At 34.8% G+C, this 21,961-nt stretch overlaps 1 protein-coding gene across 11 annotated transcripts in view; it reads left to right on the top strand.

Moving 5' to 3' along the window:
• The window catches only part of Herc1 (HECT and RLD domain containing E3 ubiquitin protein ligase family member 1), a 200,628-nt gene that overhangs the window by 130,124 nt on the left and 48,543 nt on the right, over positions 1-21,961 (top strand). For 9 of the 11 annotated variants that reach the window (XM_058573360.1, XM_058573368.1, XM_058573363.1 and 6 more), the window contains exons 35-45: positions 730-969; positions 1,328-1,411; positions 3,419-3,939; positions 6,267-7,042; positions 9,313-9,511; positions 10,353-10,513; positions 16,660-16,776; positions 17,002-17,233; positions 18,537-18,661; positions 19,974-20,194; positions 21,344-21,612. In XM_058573360.1, coding sequence (XP_058429343.1) covers positions 730-969; positions 1,328-1,411; positions 3,419-3,939; positions 6,267-7,042; positions 9,313-9,511; positions 10,353-10,513; positions 16,660-16,776; positions 17,002-17,233; positions 18,537-18,661; positions 19,974-20,194; positions 21,344-21,612 — 2,945 coding nt within the window. The remainder of the gene's footprint in view (positions 1-729; positions 970-1,327; positions 1,412-3,418; positions 3,940-6,266; positions 7,043-9,312; positions 9,512-10,352; positions 10,514-16,659; positions 16,777-17,001; positions 17,234-18,536; positions 18,662-19,973; positions 20,195-21,343; positions 21,613-21,961) is intronic. The other 2 variants (XM_058573366.1, XM_058573367.1) reach the window with 2 other exon arrangements.

Here is a 21,961-nt window from a genome sequence, read left to right on the forward strand (position 1 = left end):
CTCTAGTTCCATCCATTTAACAGCAAATGCCATAATTTCATTTTTCTTTATGGCTGAGTAATATTCCATTGTGTATATATACCACATTTTCTTTATCCATTCATCTGCTGAAGGACACAGAAATAATTTAAAACATTCTGCAAGGTAAAAAATGAATTTCCTGGACATCATTACCCTAGGTACATGTATGAATGCACGAATAGTGTGACTCTACTTCATGCAAACAGAGAAGTGAAAAATTCTGCTCCATTTGTGTAAAATGAATTGAATAGCTTTCTACTCTGATGTATAACTGATTAGAATTATTAAATAAATTTTTAAAAATAAAATAAATATTGTGAGGACCTCACAGAGCTTTTATGTACATGAGTTATATTTATCAATAATTATAATGTTAAAATTAAAATGGAAAAAGCTTAAAATAGTTGTTGAAAATGACAATAGTATATGTTTACTGACATTAATTTTTTTATAAATTAGAATAAAATTTTATTCTAGAATAAAAATTTAAATGAGGAAAAAAAGAATGAATTTCCTTTAAAATCTTCATAAACTGATGAATTTATTTCATTTTCAAGTTTTTTCTACATAGGTGGAAAAGAAAGTTAATAAAATTCTCATAGTGCAAAAATATTGTTTATAAACATAATCTTTCGGTTTTGGTTTATGCAGTTAATAGTATACAGAATTTTTTTTTAGTACTAATGAATATTATAACATTTATTTCAGTTTTACATCGTGAAGGAAAACAGAGGTAATGAAGGCACATGTGTCGGAGTTTCTCGTTGGCCAGTACATGACTTTAATCACCGTACCACCTCAGATATGTGGCTCTATAGGGCCTACAGTGGTAACCTCTACCACAATGGAGAACAAACACTGACGTTGTCCAGCTTTACTCAAGGAGATTTCATTACCTGTGTATTAGACATGGAAGCCAGGACTATTTCCTTTGGGAAAAATGGAGAGGTACTGAAACCTACTCATGAACTTTTTTTTCCTTCAAATTTACAGTTAATTATTCAAGTGCTAATTATCTAGTGTATAGATTATCCACCTTTTTCCTCCTTGTCTTTAATACTTTCTCTTTTTATACTTATAAGCACCAACTAACAACAGAAATGTGTTAAATCCCAGTAACATTTTTGAAACAAATGAATAAATTAGAATCATTTATTATATGTGGAATTTCCTTGGTAGTTGGCAGTTTGGCTATAGTAACTTTTGTTCTGTCTCCTAAGGCTTTGTATTTTAATGTGGTTAGATGTTATCAATTTAAAAATATTTTTGTTTCCTTGTTCTTTCCCTCACTTCTGTCACACTCTAGGAACCTAAATTAGCTTTTGAAGATGTGGATGCAGCAGAGTTGTACCCATGTGTAATGTTCTATAGTAGCAACCCAGGTGAAAAGGTAATGAAGCCTCAAAACCTTTATATTTAAGCATAAAGGTTATTTGTTGTTTTTTTTATTAAATTTCTTAGCATCAGGTAGAGTTTATAAGTATAAATAAGCTATTTATACCATTAAGAGTACCTGACCCATATAATTCATTTTTTTTTTTTTTTTTTTGGTTTTGAACCTTTAATGAGAAAAAAAAAAAAAAAGATATACTATGGAGCTCAAAACCACTGTGGTCAGTGTGTCATTGGGTCAAGGGCTAGGACTACACACTGTAGAACTAGCAAACAGAATATATTATAATTCATTCTTATAGAATGAGGTTAAATACTTTTAGAAATTATGTTTACAGTAAGACACAATTTGATATTCTGGTTAGTTGAATATAGTGAATCAAATTTTTAAATTTATGTGCAACTATGGTAATTATAGGAACTAAATTAGGGATAATGTGGCTCATTGGCAATTATGGACATGAGAGAAATCTAGAAATAATCTTAAATGTGATAGTATGCCACTAGCTGAGTAATAGAAATTCCAGTTATGATAGAGAGCTACCTTTTATTAATTCACCTGGGGGAGCTCTCAGACGTTATGGATAGTATAAATTTGAAACTTTTGAGAAAAAAATTAAAAGGGATCCCTTCTGACTGAAACCTTTTTATTCTCCTCATCTCATTCCTAGACAGAGACCAACCTTTCTTTGGTCTCCCTGTACTGATAGACAACATTTTTTTTTCTTGCTCCATCCTTTACTGTAGGAAGGAGTGTGACTTAGGTTTGTTCTCAAGAATTTTTAGTTATTTTATAGTAATAAGTTTACAAATTAGGTAAATTGGAGGACCCTAACCGTGAAAGTTACTTTTTATTCTATGTTTAAAGTATATTTTAAAAATAATTTACATTTAAAAAATTAAATTTCCATGAGTTATGATTTAAAGCTAGCTCTTTACAAGACAAGGGAACTACTTCTAGAACAGGTAGGCAATAAAAATTGAACTGGAGATGAAGTAAACAGGCCTCCTAGTACCTGATATTATCCCTTGTCCTGATTATATTATTGTATCCCAAAATAGGTTCTGGCATGTTCTGCTGAGAATTATGGTCATGGTGCTTTCCAGTAGCAAGGAACCTTGAAAAAATTTATATAACCTTAGATTAGGTAACAATCAAGTTATTCTATCTGGAAGGTTTTTTTGTGATAAACTTCAGAATCTCTGAGAAAAACAATACTAATAATAGTTAACCTTTTTTTTAAACATTTATAGTGTACCTTGCACTGTACTGATAAGCACTTTATGTGCATAGTTTCATTTAATTTATTTATTTATCTATTGTGGTACTGGGGATTGAATCCAGGGATAGCTGGCCTCAGCCTCCTGAGTCACTGGGATTATAGGCATGTACTTCCATGGCCAGCTCATATTATTTTTAAAATAGTGTAGGAGGCCAGTACTATTATTTGTGCCATTTTTTTTCAGATGTAAAACTGAGGCTTAAAGAGATTAAATAATTTCCCAAGATTATGTAGAATTAAGATATTAATTGAAGTCTCACTCCTCTCTTCCAGTTTGCAGTGTATGTCCAGATTGGAACTATCCCAGTTGTATAGATTTAAAATTTTATCTTTGTTCCCCTTGAACAATATAAGATGGTTCTAGGACACATTATTATTCTGGAGTCTTGATAATGAGAACTGGTGTATACTCCAGACTTTTGGGAACTAAATTAATTCAGTTACATATATCCATCTTCTGAGTGATCCTACCAGGTCTGTAATTCACGGGCTACAAGAGGTTTAAATGACAGGGCAGCTTATTACAGAGTACCATACTGCTAGTAACTTCAGTAGGTCTGCAACATTTCCTCTTTGTTGTGAGCCAGTTGGTATATTAAATGTGTAGTAGGTGATCAAACACTAGTTCCACATGGAATTCCATGTGCTAGAATTTATAATTACTAACAGTTAAGGAAACCTATTGATATCACATATTTTCTACCCTCTTTTCTTTTATATAGGTGAAAATTTGTGATATGCAGATGCGAGGCACACCACGGGACTTACTTCCAGGAGACCCCATTTGTAGTCCAGTAGCAGCAGTGCTAGCTGAGGCCACTATTCAACTTATCCGTATCCTTCACCGAACAGACCGTTGGACTTACTGCATTAACAAAAAAATGATGGAAAGGCTACATAAAATTAAGATATGTATTAAAGAGTCAGGTCAGAAGCTAAAGAAAAGCCGCTCGGTTCAGAGCCGAGAGGAAAATGAAATGAGAGAGGAGAAGGAGAGCAAAGAGGAAGAGAAAGGTAAACATAATAGACATGGCCTTGCTGACCTCTCAGAGCCACAGCTGAGGACTCTTTGCATAGAGGTGTGGCCAGTTCTGGCAGTGATAGGAGGAGTTGATGCTGGTCTTAGAGTTGGAGGTCGGTGTGTTCACAAGCAAACTGGGCGCCATGCCACGCTGCTGGGAGTGGTCAAAGAGGGTAGCACGTCTGCCAAGGTCCAATGGGATGAAGCAGAAATTACCATCAGGTATGATCTGTTGAGTTAACACTTTTAGCAAATGAATATTTAATAATGAAACGGGCCTTTTCCCATGGACAGTAAGTATAATCAATGCATTTTAGATGAATTGATGGTTGAGTTTTTAAAAATATTTTTTCCATACAGCTAACTATTGGTACTATGATTTTATAAAGGAAAAAAATTTCCAAACCCATGTTCTTTGAAATACTAGTGATTCATCAAATATTTTTGCTGGGCACTGTGGTGCATGCCTATAATACTAGTGATTTGAGAGATTGAGACAGGAGGATGGCAAGTTTGAGGCCAGCTTCAGCAATTTAGCAAGACTTTGTCTTAAAATAAAAGAGGGTGTAGCTCAGTGGTAGAGTACCCTTAGGTTAAATCCCCAGGAATAATAATAATAATAATAATAATAATAATAATAATAATAATAATAAGAAGAAGAAGAAGAAGCAGCAGCAGCAGCAGCAGCATAGTTTTTTTATTCATTTTTTTTCTTTTTTTTTTTTTTGGTGAAGAAATGGTAATATCCCTAGTTAGGTTTAATTGGAATCCTTCTTTCTGTTTTTCATTTGGTTTCCTGCCTTTTTTGGTGACAGATGGAGTACTGGAAATCAAACCAGGGTCTTTTGCTTGCTAGGCAAACACTGTACAACTGAACTACATCTCTAGTCCAGTTTCCTGCTTTTTGGTCATTTCTACTATACTGGGATAGTAAAAAGCAAGCCAGCTGATCTGTTAATTTTATTTTGATAGAAGGGCTTTGAATATAGCATGGGAACATTTGAATGACTAGAATTACATTTTGGATTAACTTTGACTTAAAGTATTCTTGTTCTGCCCCTGCCTTTTTAAGCACCCATATTTCTATTCCCTCAATGTGCAGCATTTAAAAAAAAATTTCTTTAAGTTGTAGATGGACACAATACCTTTATTTTATTTATTTTTATGTGGTGCTGAGGAGTGAACCCAGTACCCCACAGTGCTAGGGCTGTATCACTGAAGCCCAGCCTGAGCCCCAGATTTTTAATAGATATAATAATTCCATTTATTTGATACAGCAGAGTACTTAAAAGCACTTATGTGTTTGCATTCAGTTAGAATTAGAAACTTCATTTATTAAAGAAGAAAAATGTCAAGTATCACTATCCAAAAAACTGACTTATTACTCTACATCATTGTATTAGTTGAAAATATGGATTTTGGTTGATATTATGTAGTTATTCATTATATTGCCTAATGTGATTGCTATAAAATTATTCGTTAATATGACATAGAACAATATCTGAAACAGTGGTTCTTAGCGTTTAATGGAAGTATCATGGTTTTAAAATCAAGTGAATGCTATGGATCCACTTAGTTGAAAAATATATATACATAAATTTTACACACAATTTCAAGGGTTAATGTCTACTTCTCTAATCTAAGAAAAACCAATGATGGTTTTACAAAGTTACATGAAATAGTTTACATTTTCTTTTATATTCTTTGCCTTGTTTCAGAAAGGATTTATGTTACCTTACTAATATGCAAACAGTATAGTAAAATAAGTAAATTAGTAAATGAAAACAAGTAAGAAAAATGAGGCAGAGGGAAAACAGGATTAGGAAAACAAGACAGAATCACAATTTAGATTAGTACAACAAAACCTTATATGTTTGTTAAAGTTTGTATTATTTCATGTTTATAGCATTCATAAACTTCAGGAATTTCTTGCCAAATGTTAGGAAATATATAATCATATTTTTGCTTAAATTATAAATTAGAAACATTAATTGAAGACTATAAAGTAAATTTCTTAGTGAAACGAAGTCTTCTATGAAGACTTTGAAAGAGCTATTACCCACAAAATAAACTAGATTTATTATACAGACTTTCCAGATAGCTTACATCAAACTACATCTGGCTCCCTGCTATTTTTGGAAGTAAATTTACATAGCCACTCTCTTTTCTTTAATATATCAGTGGCTGCTTTTGTATTATAATGGCACAGTTGAATACCGGCAACTGAGACCATGTACTCTGCAAGGTCTAAAATATTTACTATCTGGCCCTTTATGAGAAGTTTGCAGTTCCTGGGTTGTATTATATAATAAAGACTATTCTCGTTTGAAAGCACATGAACATCTCAGTGCTTTTGCATGTAGCATCATAACTCTCCATTTTCTCATAATAGACTCATTTTTCTCTCTGTAATGATGTCTTTAGTTTGTGTAAAGTATTCTTTGTATTGTGTACATAATACATCTTGTTTTGCCTACATTATTTTCTGTACCTTCCTCCTGTCTTTCCCTCACTTGCTTTTTCCTGTGTCATTCTGATCTTTATTAAAGCTTCCCAACTTTTTGGTCGCCTAGTGATACTCCATTGTATAATCTGGAGCCCTGTGAACCACTGCCGTTTGATGTGGCACGATTCCGAGGCCTGACAGCTTCTGTGCTGCTGGACCTAACATATCTAACAGGCATTCATGAAGATATGGGGAAGCAGAGCACCAAGCGTCATGAAAAGAAACACCGACATGAGTCTGAAGAGAAAGGGGACATTGATCAGAAACCTGAGAGTGAATCTACTTTAGACGTGAGAACAGGATTAATAGCTGATGATGTCAAAAGTCAGGGTACCACAAGCTCCAAATCAGAAAATGAAATAGCTTCATTTTCTTTAGATCAAACACTGCCAGGAGTGGAATCCCAACATCAAATAACAGAAGGAAAAAGAAAAAATCATGAACATGTGTCCAAAAACCACGACATAGCCCAGTCAGAAATCAGAGCAGTACAGCTGTCCTATCTTTACCTTGGTGCTATGAAATCACTTAGTGCTCTTCTTGGCTGTAGTAAATATGCTGAGCTGTTGTTGATACCAAAAGTCCTGGCTGAAAATGGCCACAACTCAGACTGTGCAAGCTCACCAGTTGTTCATGAAGATGTGGAGATGCGTGCAGCCCTACAGTTCTTGATGCGACACATGGTGAAGCGAGCAGTCATGCGGTCACCCATAAAGAGAGCATTGGGATTAGCTGATCTGGAACGAGCTCAAGCCATGATTTACAAACTAGTGGTCCATGGGCTTTTGGAAGACCAGTTTGGGGGCAAAATCAAACAAGGTAAGTTATCTGACTTTTAAAAAAAATTTGTTCCATTGAAATTACTTATAACTGTCGATATATTATGTGATTTTTAAGAACATCTTTTTTTTTTTTTTTTTTGGCCAAAACGAGTATCACATCATTTTTCCTTTGTAAGGTAAACAATCCTTTTTTTGTTACTTTTTTATTAATAATCATTAGCCTACACATAAATTTCTGTTTTAAACCTTCCTAAGCATTATAATTATTAGGAAATTTTGTAAAACAAATTTAATTCATGCTATAAAAGATACCCAAGTATTTATTGAGCTGATTCAAAATATATAATATTCTACTAACTTCTCAGAGATATATTAATTAATTAATTTTAATTAGGTATATATGACAGCAGAATGCATTTTGATTCATTGTACACAATTGCAGCACAATTCTCATGTGTTGCACCATATGTGCAATCCTACATGTACCTAGGTTCATGACGTCTATCTCATTCCACCATCTTCCCTGCCCCCATACTCCCTTTCCATCTATCCTTCCCCTTTGCCCAATCAAAGTTTCTCCATTTTTCCCATGCCCCTCCATTATGGATCGGTATCCACTTATCAGAGTGAACATTCAGCCTTTGTTTTTTGGGGATTGGCTTACTTTGCTTAGCATGATATTCTCCAACTCCATCCATTTACCTACAAATGCCATAAATTTATTCTCTTTTAATGCTGAGTAATCCATTGTGTGTATGTATCCACAGTTGCTTTATCCTTTCATCTATTGAAGGATATCTAGGTTGGTTCCACAGTTTAGCTATTGTGAATTGAGCTGCTGTAAACATTGATGTGGCTGCGTTACTATAGTATGCTGATTTAAGTCCTTTGGGTATAGACCCAGGAGTGGGGTATCTGGATCAACTGGTGGTTCCATTCCAAGTTTTCTAAGGAAAACTGCTTTCCAGATTGGTTGCACCAATTTGTAGTCCCATCAGCAATGTATGAATGTGTCTTTTCCCCTCACATCCTCACCAAAACTTATTGTTGTCTGTATTCTTGTTTGCTAGGTATTTCTTATTCTTGTATCTATATGGTTTATCTTTGCATGTAAAGACTGAAGATAGGTATCAAAATCAAAGTCCTAAGGAAACACGGTTTTAATGATTGGTTGGTTATCTTTAGAGAATCTCTTATTAAATCCTAAAAATGAAAGTGAGACTTTCATCTGTTTTTGAGAGAACCCTCTTCTCTAAAAACAGAACTGGATAATTGCAACACCTCTTCTCTAAAAACAGATAATTGCCATTCTGACTGGTGTCTCAGAGCTATTTTTAAAGAGTACTTTAAAGCCCACAACTTTTATAGTCCATATATTATATGTAAAAAAAAAAAAAAAAACTTTTGTTTTATCTTTTATCCTCCCCTTTGGGAAGTATAAATTTTGAAATAAAAATTGAGTTTCATTCAGGAAATGTTTATTGAGTGTATACTATGTGCCAGGTACTTTTCTAGGTTCTACAAATAATAGCGAACAAAATAAAGTCCCTTGCCTTCATGAAACTTACATTGTTCTTTATTCCTTCCCTTTCCACAAACTCTTCCCCTTCTCCTTCCTTTCCTTTGCCGTTACTTCTTCGCTGTCTTCACTTAGTAAACAGAGAGAGGTGTGTTATAATCATGTTGATTATGAAGGAATGTGGCCATTTAGCAAATCTAATAGAATAAGCTGTCCTTCTAGCAACTCCTATTTTGTTTTTTTTAGTGGGCTCCCTTACCAGATTAGGAAAAAATATATAAATACACTGTAAATATTTAGACATTTTAACTCCCCCACCCATTTTAACTCTTAGGATAAGGACTCAAGAGTCATTTTTAAAGCATGGAGGTTTTGTTAGGTATTTCTTATTCTTGTATCTATATGGTTTATCTTTGCCTGTATAGACTGGAGATAGGTATCAAAATCAAAGTCCTGAGGAAACACAGTTTTAATGATTGGTTATCTTTAGAGAATCTATTATTAAATCCTAAAAATGAAAGTGAGACTTTTACCTGTTTGTTTTTGAGCGAACCCTCTTCTCTAAAAACAGAACTGGATAATTTCAAGGTCTTGTTATAGTACTGTCTATGGAGTCTGGAATAATGAGTACAATATTCATATAAGGATGTGTATATATAGGGACTTTTTCCTGTAAATCTTTCAGAAAACGTATTTAGAAACTTTTAAATAATATTTTTCCACATCCACTGTTATTTTTGAAGAGAAGAAATGCTTACTACTTTCCTAACCTTTATCTTGGTTGATAGAGATTGATCAACAAGCTGAAGAAGCTGACCATGCCCAGCAGGCACAGACACCTGTTACCACGAGCCCATCAGCCTCAAGCACAACTTCCTTTATGAGCAGCTCCCTTGAGGACACCACAACTGCCACCACTCCAGTCACTGACACAGAAACGGTGCCTGCATCTGAGTCCCCAGGAGTGATGCCACTTAGTCTTCTCAGGTAGAGAAGTTGACCTTTAATGTCTGTTATTCTGATGCCTCTAGTTCTCCAGGCATGGTTGTTTTCTTAATGAATAGTGGGCCCAACTGAATGAATCCCGGTGTTCTGGAGCTAGAAAGAACCTGAGATCATTTAGTAAAGCCCATTTAAATGAAGTTGGAAATGTCCCTCAGAAGTTTAATAAGTTACCTCAAAGTCTCACAGTGGTAGACCCAGGTCTAATCAGCCATGCCACTGATGAGCAAGGGCTCCAACACTTGAGTGCTGTCTTAATGATGATTTTTTTTTTTTTTTGATTGAGCTTTGGAATTTTTTTCCTTCAGAAGATAAATACTTGTGTTTTGAACATTAGTTTCAATAAAAAGCTCATATCCATGAATATATTTTTTCATTTAAGCATAATTCTTTATACTTTTATTTGTACTATAAGATCAAATAAGTGTACCTTTTCAAACGAAAAGGCATGTTTTATGATGGTTCTTTAGCTAACCCTACTTAATAGGTTTGTAAATTCCAAATAACGTTTACTTATTTAAATTTAGTTTTGTTTCAGCTTGTCAGATATGTACACAAGGGAAAACTTCAGAAAGAAGACTGTTCTGATCTCTCTTAACTGTGGCTTAAGTGAAACAAGGGAAACAAATGTTTAGTGTTTCTTTTTAAAGTTATCTTTTCCCCTTCTTCTTACTTGACAGGTCATTTTTATATCTATTCTGTAGACCAATATCTTAGAAAGTAGAAGAGGAGAATGGTTGTCTTGTAGTGAGTCTCAATATTTGGACATGTGTACATTATTTTCTATTTTGATTTTATGCTAATAACCATTGCTATTTTCTCAAAGGCAAATGTTCTCTAGTTACCCAACTACCACTGTACTTCCCACACGTCGGGCACAGACTCCTCCAATATCATCGCTACCAACCTCTCCTTCTGATGAAGTAGGAAGGAGGCAAAGTTTAACTTCTCCTGATTCACAGTCAGCAAGGCCAGCTAATCGTACAGGTGTGTGTGCTTTCATTTACTTTGACACCCAAACATCTTGGCATTGCAGATGTATGGACTTTATTATGTGCACATTATAGTTTGTCTTCACTGAAGGTAAAGCAGTGATTTTAATGAAGGAGAACTGCACCCATCAAATTGAGTGTCTTCTTCATTTAAAACTAGATTAAATTGTGACTTAAAGGATAAATAACATACTATATATGAGTCATATCAGACTTTTCTTCTTTCCTGATATAGACAATTTTTAGTGATATAAATTTCCCTCTACACGTACTTTAGCTGCAACTTACACATTTTGAAATGCTGTGTCTTCATTTTCATTTAGTTTAAAGTACTTTCTAATTTACCTTTGAGATCTTTTTTGATGTCAGGGTTATTCGGAAGTGTGTTATTTAGTTTTCAGATATTTAGGGACTTTAGTTCTAGATATCTTGCTGATTTTTAAAATTCTACTTTTATTGTCATAAAAGAACATATCTTGTGTGTGTTTTTTCTTTTTTGTGGTACTAGGGATTGAACCATCAGTATTTTGTGCATGCCAGGCAATTACTCTACCACTGAGGTACACCCACTCCCACCAAGCCTAAAGGACATATTTTCAGATCCTTTTAAACTTACTAAGACTTGTTTTATAGCCCAGAGTATGATCTGTTTGAGCAAATATTCCATGTGTACTTCAGGAAAATGTGCATCATGCTATTGAGTGTAATGTTCTATAAATTATTTATTAGGTCATGTGTTGTCCAAGTTTTCTGCATCCTTACTGATTTTTTTGTATACTCCATCAATTATTGAAAAAATATCGACTATAATTGTGAATTTGTCTGTTTCCCCTTTTGTTTCTCAATTTTTATATTTTAAAGCTGTATCTTCAGGTCTGTAAAACTTAGGATTCTTATGTCTTTTTTATGAATTAACCTTTCTATTATTATGAAATAACTCTCCTTATTCTTAGTAATATTCTTTGCCACAAAGTGTGCTTTCTCTCATATTAACATATCTACTCCTAATTTTTTGTTTCATGTTTGTTTTTGGGATTGGGAATTGAACTCAGGAGCACTTACAACTGAGCCACATCCCCTTTTCTTAACTTTTTTACTAAATTGCTTAGGGGTCTCACTAAATTGCTGAGGCTGGCCTTGAAGTTGTGTTCCTCCTTGATTAGCCTCCCTAATCACTGGAATTACAAGTGCGTACCTAGCCAATCCTGAGGAGTTTTGTTTTTATTTTTTAAAATAGTGTTAGAATAGTTTAACTTCTACATACATTTGTGCCAGTAATCAGGTCTTACTTATAAAATTGTCTGCTGTTCTCTATCTTTTAATTGGGGTGTTTAGACCATTTACATTTAATGCAATATTGACATGATTGATTTTAAATCCACCATCTTTCTGTTTTGTCCCATTTGATCCTTATTCCCTTTTTTCTCCTTATCTACTTTCTTTTAATTATGTAAGTAGTTTTTTTAATTAATTAATTTTATCTCCTTTGTTTGCTAGTTAGTTTATTTTGTATTTTTGGAAATTACTTTTAGATTTATAGTATACATTTTTAATTCTCACAGTACCTTCAAATGATATGCCACTTGATAAGAGTAAATAGAATTTTTACAACATAATGCTTTTATTTCCCCATTCTCAGCATTTATACTTTTAGTTTTATACATTTAACTTCTAAATATATTATAAGCCCCATTATAAATTGTAATTTGCTTTGAATAGTCTTTGTTGCTTGCTGCAGTCTGGCTGGGCACAATCAGGAGCCACTTGTCAAAAGAAACTAACTTTATTTTTAGAACCACACACGCCAAACAAAACAGCCTCTCAGGAAAAACCCTCAGAGCCTCAATTGCCACCACCGGCTTTCCACAAGCCTCTCTCTCCCACACCAGCTTCTCTCCACCTCCCACAATCCTCCTGCTCTTGAGGCCGATTGGCTGGGTCACGTGGGCGGAGCCAAAAAAGTCCCCCAATGAGCAGCTCCGTGGTCTGAAAGGGCAGGGAAACAGTCCAATGAGCATCACCGCAGAGGAGCCAATCAGCTAGATGTTGCTGGGGCCGAGGAGCCAATCAGCTAGATGTTGCTGGGGCCCGCTGTGAGCCAATCATCAGCCAGCAGCTGGAAGTTTGCTGGCAGCTGGAAGTTTGCTGGGGCCCCTTCGGCTGTGGCTCTCAACAGTTGCTGTACTTTCTGATGCATTAATCTTTTTTCTGCAGTGTCTAATCTGCTGTTAATCTCTTGCAGTGTATTTTTTTATTCTGACACTATTCATCTCTAGAAGTTTGATTTGAGTCTTTTTTACCTTTTATCTTTCATGTCTTTTTTAACATGCTCAGTCTTTTTTCTACTTTACTGAATACATGTATATAGGGAATAAAAGTTGATTCTCATTATTAGCAATAGTCAAATTCTAGAAAGATGCTGTGAACACTGACTGAATCATTGCTTTTAAAGAAACACAGGATTAGTTTCCTGTTTTAAAACACCATATTTAATGTGTGCTATTGGTGCATTAACATTGAATTCATGGCCAACAACACTATAACTCAAGCATTAATGAAGATTATCTAACATGTTATTTTTTCCATAGGGCACATTGCACCTTTCTTGTACTTAGAAACACTAGACAATACTTCAGTACTATGCTTAGGGGCTACTTTAATAAGTGAAATCACCAATGAAAAGTACAAAAATGCAAAAACGTGATATTTAATAGACCATAAAAAGGACATTTGTTATTTTTTGCCCGTCCACAAATGACCACAAAAGCAAGTGAATGTTTATTGGGGGTACAAATACATGTTATTGAGTAAGCACATTCACAAATAAGGAATCTGCAAATATTTGAGGATCAATTGTATTTATTATACTTGTCTTTTTTTGGTTATGAGGAGGAGCTACTAGGGATTGAACCCAGATGTGCTGTATCACTGAGCTACATTGCCAGCCCTTTTTATTTTTTATTTTGATACAGAGTTTTCCTAAATTGTCCAGGCTGGCTTTGTACCTGTTATCCCTCTGTCTCAACTTCCCAAGTCTCTGGGATTATAGGAGCATACCCCCAAATCTAGTTTTAATATCTGTCTTAATGTCTTTCTGTCCTTATCAGCTTTCTCATTTCTGGGTCTGTTTCTATAAATTTCTTCCTCAATTTGAGTTGTATACTATAAACCTAAAAATAAAAAAAAGTTTCTTTGCATATTGGTCATTTTTTTTATTGGATAATAGACGTTGTGAATTTTACCCTATTTGGTGCTAAATATTACATATGTCTTTAAATATACTTTAACTTTGTTAGTACTATTCTTTGCCACAAAATGTGCTTTCTCTCATATTAACGTATCTACTCCTAATTTTTTGTTTGTTTTGAGATTGGGGATTGAACCCAGGAACACTTACCACTGAGCCACATCTCCTTTTCTTACTTGTTACTTTGAGACAGGGTCTCACTAAGTTGCTTAGGGGTCTCACTAAGTTGCTGAGGCTGGCCTTGAACTTTTGTTTCTTCTTGATTAGCCTCCCTAATCACTGGAATTATAGGTGCGTACCCAGCCAGTGGGTGTACCAGTGGATATCAAAGCCTTTGTTCTGGAATATAATTAGGTTACTTGGAAGCAGTTTGATCTTTTCAAGTCTTGCTTTTATGCTTTATTAAGTGGGACTGGGACAGACTTTAGCATGGGCTAACTTTTCCCTATTGCTAAGCCAGTACCTTTTTTAGTAGCCTACCCATTAATGGACTTTTGCATTAAAAGGACTTTTTATTCTGGCTTGTGGTAATACAGACTGTTCTCACCTTATATGAGCTCTAGATATTAAACTCCTGCTCCTTTTTGGTGGTTCTTTCCTCTAGCTTGGTTAGTTTCTGTATCAAGAGAAGAGACTTTGTATATTTCTGGAGCTCTCTTTCCTATGCAGCTCTCCATCCCTTATCTCTCTCTCCTTACTGGTATTCTTCCCTGGAACTTCTTGCCCCTTTGGCCTCCCTGAATTATCAACTCTGTCTTCTCAACTTAGAGAGACCACTGATTTTCGTTCGGATTTTCCTTCCCTGTGCTGCAGTGTGAAAATACTCAAAAGGCTGTAAGCTGAGGCAGGTGTACTATTTGTCTTGTTTCCCTCCTCTCAGAAATCACTGTCCTACCTGCCTGTAGTCCAGTATCTGCTGATTATTAATATGTTTTGTCTGGATTTTTAGTTGAAGGTTGGAGTCTGGTTTTCCATTACAACCAGAAGCAGAAGTCCATAGTTATATCAAGACCATTACCATTATAACAATAGTGATTATTTTATCTAATATTAGATCACAAGCTATGTTGCCCAGGCTGGTCTTGTGATCCTCTTGCCTCCTGAGTTGCTGGGATTACAGATGTGCACCACAGTATCTGGCCAATAGTGATATTTTTAAAGCAAAATTGACAGCCCTCATTTCTTCCTTTCTTTCCTGTTTTTTAACCTCCCTTTCTTTCTTCACTATTAGTTGGAGCCAAGTTAGATAGGTATTTATACCAGCAGGGTTTGGTAGGTAAGTGACATGGTGGCCAAAGTGGGGTGTCAAAGCCTAATTGGGGTAAGAAGTGCTCCTCATGTGTGCAGGTGGCCTGGCTCTTATAGTAGTGGAGTCTGAATGAAGTGAGAAATTATTTGGTATCAGAGCCAAGGAGGATGGGGAGGATATCTACCAGCCAGTGAGATAATCTGGGAGCAATGATGCTTTACTTGCAAAAAGCACACTAGCACCTAGATCTTATCTTCTAAACACTATTGTCCACTAAAAGGAGGCCAGATCTTTTCTGGAGAAATGGTTTATTGTAAGGCTGAATGTAAGATGAATCTGGAATAATTTGTACCAAAACTAATAAAATGCTCAGGGAATGGTAGGTACATACCTAAAGGATAGAGAAATTGAGATTCTACGGGACTTTGACTGTCAAACTTAAGAAACTGGGGTATCAAAATAAATAATCATAATAATACTTTATACAAGACTATACTTTTTTCTCCTATGGAGATAGGAGAAGCCTTGCCTTTGAGTGGAGGACCAACTAATGAATTTAAAAGGAATGATGAAATTAGAAATCATCATCATTATAATAATTCAGCCATTAAATATAAATGGATGCTATTGAGTAAAACTTTGATGAGGAGTAGAAAATTCACATTCTTATAATACCTCCACAAATATACTTTTTAGTTTTAAAGGGAAAAAGGAAAACAGTAACTTTGCTGTGGAGAAACCTGGCAGATCCCATCTAACTCAAGTAAGCAAAGTTAACATCACCAGAAGTGAGACAGATTGAAATTGTGTATCTTGGCTAGCATAATCCCAAGACTGAGGCAAAAGAATCTCAAGTTTGAGGCCAGTCTCAGCATCCAGTGAGACCCTGTTTCAAAATTAAGAAATAAAATGGACTAGGGATGTAGCTCAATGGTAAAGCACCCATGGGTTTATCCCCGGTATCAAAAAAGTTTAAAAAATAAAAAAGAAGAGGAAGAAAGAAATTGCATATCATGTGTATCATCTAATAGAATGCAATGAGAAAATACTAAAAAGCATTAATCTGAATCTAATCATGAGGAAGCAACAACAAATTTAAATTGAGCTACATTATACAAAATCTCTTTATCTTCAAAATATCAAATATCTAATCTTGAAATATCTAATCTTTGAAATGTCAAAATGATTGAAGGAGATAGAAAAGACTTGACAACTAAATAAAATGCAAAGATAATCTGATCCCAGATTAGATCCTTTGCTGTAAAGGACATTGCTGAGACACTTAATATGCTTATTCAGGAGAGTATTCTTATTTATAGGAGTTACATATTAACATATTTAGGGGAGGTAGAACATCAGGTCTGCTACTTATTCTGCATTGGTTCAGGATAAAAAATTCTTTGTACTATTCTTGCAAATTTCCTGTAAGTTTGAAATTTTTTTAAAGGAATTTTCAGCAAGTTTATTTTATATTACTAGCAGATTTATCTGTTTGAAAACCTTTATGTTGCTATAATAAGCTTAGTCATAGCATATTTTACTAGAGTAAGATTTTATTAAATTTAGACATTTCCAGGAAATTGGAGACTTACAGCTATTGTGAGAACTTACATTTAGGCCTTTACTTCTTTTTCTTTTGCTTCAGCCTTGTCAGATCCAAGCAGTAGACTTTCAACTTCTCCTCCTCCTCCAGCAATTGCTGTCCCATTGCTGGAAATGGGGTTCTCACTCCGACAGATTGCCAAAGCCATGGAAGCTACAGGTGGGATAAATTTTTATTTATTAGTATCTGTAGATATGAGAAGTCCTACCTTAGTGAAGGCAAAGTATTTTTAAAGAGGTCATAAATCTTGGTAAGATTTTTAACACCAGATCCATGTAACTGTTACCATTTACAAGGGCATGAGACAAAACACTTCAAAACTGATAGAAACATAACTAATTACTTTGTCCAAATTAAGTATCAGAACTTTTTCCCCCTATATAGGTGCTCGAGGAGAGGCCGATGCCCAGAATATTACTGTCCTTGCCATGTGGATGATAGAGCACCCTGGGCATGAGGATGAGGAAGAGCCCCAGCCAGGCAGCACAGCTGACTCCAGGCATGGAGCAGCAGTTTTAGGCAGTGGTGGAAAGTCAAATGATCCCTGTTATTTGCAGTCACCAGGAGACATACCATCAGCAGATGCTGCTGAAATGGAGGAAGGCTTTAGTGAAAGGTGAAATTCCAATTTCTTTTTCTTATTTCTGTTCCATGTGTTAAAAATAGTTCCTCCAAAATAACCATTTATTTCACTTCATGAATGTTTCTAGTGATGAATAAAGTTGGTAAATGTAGTTATGTGAAAAGGTGGGCATTTATAAGCTTATGTTTCTGTGAGGAGTAAAAATGAGAAGTTTTGATCAGAATGGATGTTTTCATGAAAAGCAGGAAGTGCATAAGTTTTATGTAAAAGTTAGCTGGAAAAAGGAAGCTGAAAATTAAAAGTTTATTTTAAAGTAAAATAAACACCCTGATAAAAACAGTTTTATCTCACAAGGGATGTAATATAGAATGTTCATTTTAGTGATAGAGATTAATCTGTCTCAGTATAGTTAAATTTAAATTTTCATTTTATCTTAATTTTCAGTATCTAGTATAATATGTCCCTTTTTAACATTGTAAAAAGAATTCTGAGATGATGCCTGCCCTTAAATGACATGTAATAAAATATTCTAAAATCTTCCTTAAAATCTTTTCTCCTGGGGCTGGGGTTGTCGCTCAGTGGTAGAGTGCTCACCTAGCATGTGCAAGGCTCTGGGTTTGATCCTCATAAAAATAAATTAATTAATTAAACTATAGCTAAAAAAAATATTTTTTAAAATATATCTTTTCTCCTGCAGCACTTCTTATGATATTAGACCTTCTTCATTTTTCATCTCTATCATGGAGTTGTATAATTACCAAGGCTGTGTTTTATAACATGCAGACTTTTTGTAACAAGCTCAGTGAATATTTTCATAATTTATTTTGAAATATCTATTCATAATAATTTCAAATTATAAGTATTTAATTATTTAGGATTTATTTAAATATTTTATTCTATTCAAATATTTTATCTTCTTTTTCGTTTTGGTGTTGGGGAATGAACCCAGGGCTTCACTTATAATAAGTAAGCACAATGACCACTGAGCCACATCCCCAGTCCTAATCTAATTTTAATTTGAATCTGAACTAAGCACCATTTCACTATTGGTGGAATTAAAAATCAGGGCATATGATATTATTTATAATTTAGGAACTTTGCAAGGGACAAAAGACAGATTTCAAAGTTTTATCATAGGCTAAAGACATATCTCAGTGGTAGAGCAAGTGAATACTTAAGCTTCACAAAGCCCAGGGTTCAATCCCCAGCATTTAAAAAAATTTTTTAAAAAAGCATATTTTATTCTCAAGACATTTAGAGAAAAATGTAGTGCCACAAGAAAGCTTACACCTTGCTTTCTTTTCATGGTATGTTGCTTTCAAACTTGCACTTGTAGCACTGATAATCTGGATCATACAGAGAATGCAGCTTCTGGAAGTGGACCACCAGCTAGAGGTCGCTCAGCAGTAACAAGAAGGCACAAGTTTGATCTAGCGGCTCGCACATTGCTAGCGAGAGCAGGTAATTATATTTCAACTTCTCTTGGTGAAAGACTTTATTTTAGAGTCATTGTAAGGGCAGCATTAAAGAAGATGTAACTAATAATACTAAGTATTCAGTCCACCCACATTAACAAAATAACTATTTGTATATAATTTTTTACATATTTGCATAATTTTACTTAATTGAAATGAGAGTATATATGTAAAGATTTATTTTTTAAGTTCCCTCTGATATAGAAGGCTATATAGGCCACTTATAAGTTTTGAGAAAGTTTACAAATGATCCCTCAGAAGTGATGATGAATATTTGATAATTTATTATCAGTGGTGAGATATTTATCATCAGTGGTGAGAAGGAACTAGAAAGGACACTGCCCAAAAAAGTGTAGGCACAAACTTTTTTTGTGGACGTTAGGTATTCACCAGTAGATAAGGCCCTACCTAAGCAAAAATAAATCCCCTCAATTCATTAGTAAATTATTATAGGATTATGTTTTAAAGTATAAATTGGGGAATATGTTTTATAAACCAAAAACTGGGATATGTGATTTGTCAAAATAGGATTTGATCTTTGAAATATTAGAATTTAAGTAATGATTCAGTCAGTTTTGGGAACAGTGAGAAAGAAACTCAGACTGTCCTGGAAAACGCAGGATATATATATTTATTATGAATTGAAAGGGGAATGGCTTAGATAATGCCAGGTGAAGTTAGCCAATAACTTCCCCCAAAAAACCAAATGCTGAATATTTTCTTTGTTATAAGGAGGCTGATTCATAGTGGGATAGGGAGCAGGAGCATGGGAAGAATAGACAAACTTTAGATAGGGCAGAGAGATTGGAGAGGAAGGGAGGGGGTATGGAGTAATTAATGATGGTGGAATGTGATGATCATTATTATCCAAGTACAGGTATGAAGACACAAATTGGTGTGAATATACTATGTATACAACCAGAGATATGAAAAATTGTGCTGTATATTTGTAATAAGAATTGTAATGCATTCCGCTATCATATATAAATAAAAAATTCAAAAAATTTTTAAAAAGCAAAAAATAAAAATAAAAAGTAAACCTGAAAGAATAATAGCAGCTAACATTTATTGAATGTTTTTATAAAGAATTTTTCATGGGTTATCTTGTTTAAACATTTAGCCCAGTGAGACAGGAGTGCTGTTATTGTCCCTATTTTATAGGAGATGAAACACATGTGATAGGTTTGTTGTATAGGATGAGTTTGGTACTCATCTTATGTGTGGCAGTTAAGAACTGGCAAAATATTCAGAATTACTTTATTCATGCAAATAAAATACCGTTTCTGTTTTGTTCTGAGCGGGGTTATACCGCTCTGTGCAGGCCCACAGGAATCAAAGTCGAAGAGAAGGAATATCTTTGCAGCAAGACCCAGGGGCGTTGTATGACTTTAATTTAGATGAGGAATTGGAAATTGATCTTGATGATGAAGCAATGGAAGCTATGTTTGGACAAGACCTGACCAGTGACAATGATATTCTGGGAATGTGGATCCCAGAGGTACTGGATTGGCCTACCTGGGTGTGTGTGACTGCAGCGGGGGCTGCTCTGACTTATTTTCCTGCCCTCCTATTCATATATCTTACTAACAGCAGCCTTGTGTCAAGTTGAAGTCTCTTAAAAGCCTTATATCTCATCTTGATGTTTGGGGATTTAATGCTTGAAGTTGCTTTGATACCTACAAACCAATATGAATATGTTTCTCTGTTGCTTTTTCTGCAATTTTACTGCTTCTTTCCCCAGACTAGATGAAGAGAGCCATATTGTGGCAATATTTGATTGTAATGTCAGAGGTAGATAACAAAACAAGCATCAGTCCCCATAGATACTGCTGGGTTAAGTAACTTAACTGCTTCGTTCACATTGCTGTCTGAGTGCATGCTCTTCTCCTTCATAGGTTCCATTTAATCACTGTTAATCTCATTCTGGGAACCAGTGCCCACAAAGATATTTTAAATACCTTCATCCAGGGATAGGGTACATGTGGGTTTGTATGTATAAATTGATTAGCATTACAATTTTATAGTAGAGAGACTAAAAAGTTCTTAGACATAAATCTTATAGGAAACTAACTGCCATATTAAGTCAGTAAAATAACTGCATCCTAATGACTTTTCTCAGAAATTCAAAAAATAGATTTAGCATTTTATAGCCAGATAAAAAATAGTTATTTTCACTTGAGAGGGTTTTTAAATTATTATTGCTTTGAGATAGGGCAGATTGTCATGTTCTTAACTCTTTTCTCACTCTTCTCATATTGCAATTTACAAGAGTGAGGAAGAGCAAAGAAAACCTTCATATTGTGGGTCTCAATTCTGATTTTTAAAAATTAATTAATTTTATGGTACTGGGAATTGAACTCAGAGACCCTCTACCACTGAGCCACACCCAGCCCTTTTTATTTTATTTTGAAATAGGATCAGTATTACTAAGTTCCTAAGGTAGCCTTGAATTTAGGGTCTTCTGCCTCAGCCTCCAAAGTTGCAGGCATGCCTCACTGCCTGGCTTGAATTCTTATTTAAAATAAATTTTTATGAAGTATTAATGAAAATATTCTGAATATTTTAAGATATGTAAACAAAGTAGTTAATATTGTAAACAATCTATTTACTTCTTAATTTTATGTTAACTTGACTATAATAATTTGGTATGAAATCATTTTTTATGCAGCATGTTTGTGAGTCTGAAGATAGGGAAGAAGTGGTGGTATGTGAACTATGTGAATGCAGTGTCGTCAGCTTCAATCAGCACATGAAGAGAAACCACCCAGGCTGTGGGCGCAGTGCAAATCGTCAGGGCTATCGCAGTAATGGCTCTTATGTGGATGGCTGGTTCGGTGGTGAATGTGGGAGTGGAAACCCATACTACCTGCTATGTGGAAGCTGCAGGGAGAAGTATTTAGCTCTGAAGACTAAGTCCAAGACAACAAATTCTGAAAGGTACCTTGAAATTGTGTAGATATCTAGGCTCTATGAATATCATATACCTTAAGAGATAGGAACTGAAGACTTTCCATGTGAGGAATAATTTTTATCTTCCCAAAGTCCTGTGATTGCTGAATTGGTGGCAGAAAGTGTGGTGAAGTAGGGAATACTTTTAGGATCTCTGAGGGCCTGAAATAGAGGCATGACAGCAGGTCTTTTTAGGATCTCTGAGGTCTTGAAATAGAGGCATGACAGCAGGTCCTTCACTGGAGTTTATTAATCTTTGACTTATTGGCCAGTTTTAGTCAGGACACTTGCCTTAACCCTCAGAAGGCATACAGTCAGTTTTTTTCATTGATGTATT

The sequence above is a fragment of the Marmota monax genome, unplaced genomic scaffold, assembly GCF_021218885.2.
Source record: "Marmota monax isolate L192 unplaced genomic scaffold, Marmota_monax_Labrador192_F-V1.1 WCK01_AAM20220418_F8-fsc00078, whole genome shotgun sequence".
Classification (NCBI taxonomy): Eukaryota; Metazoa; Chordata; class Mammalia; order Rodentia; family Sciuridae; genus Marmota; species Marmota monax.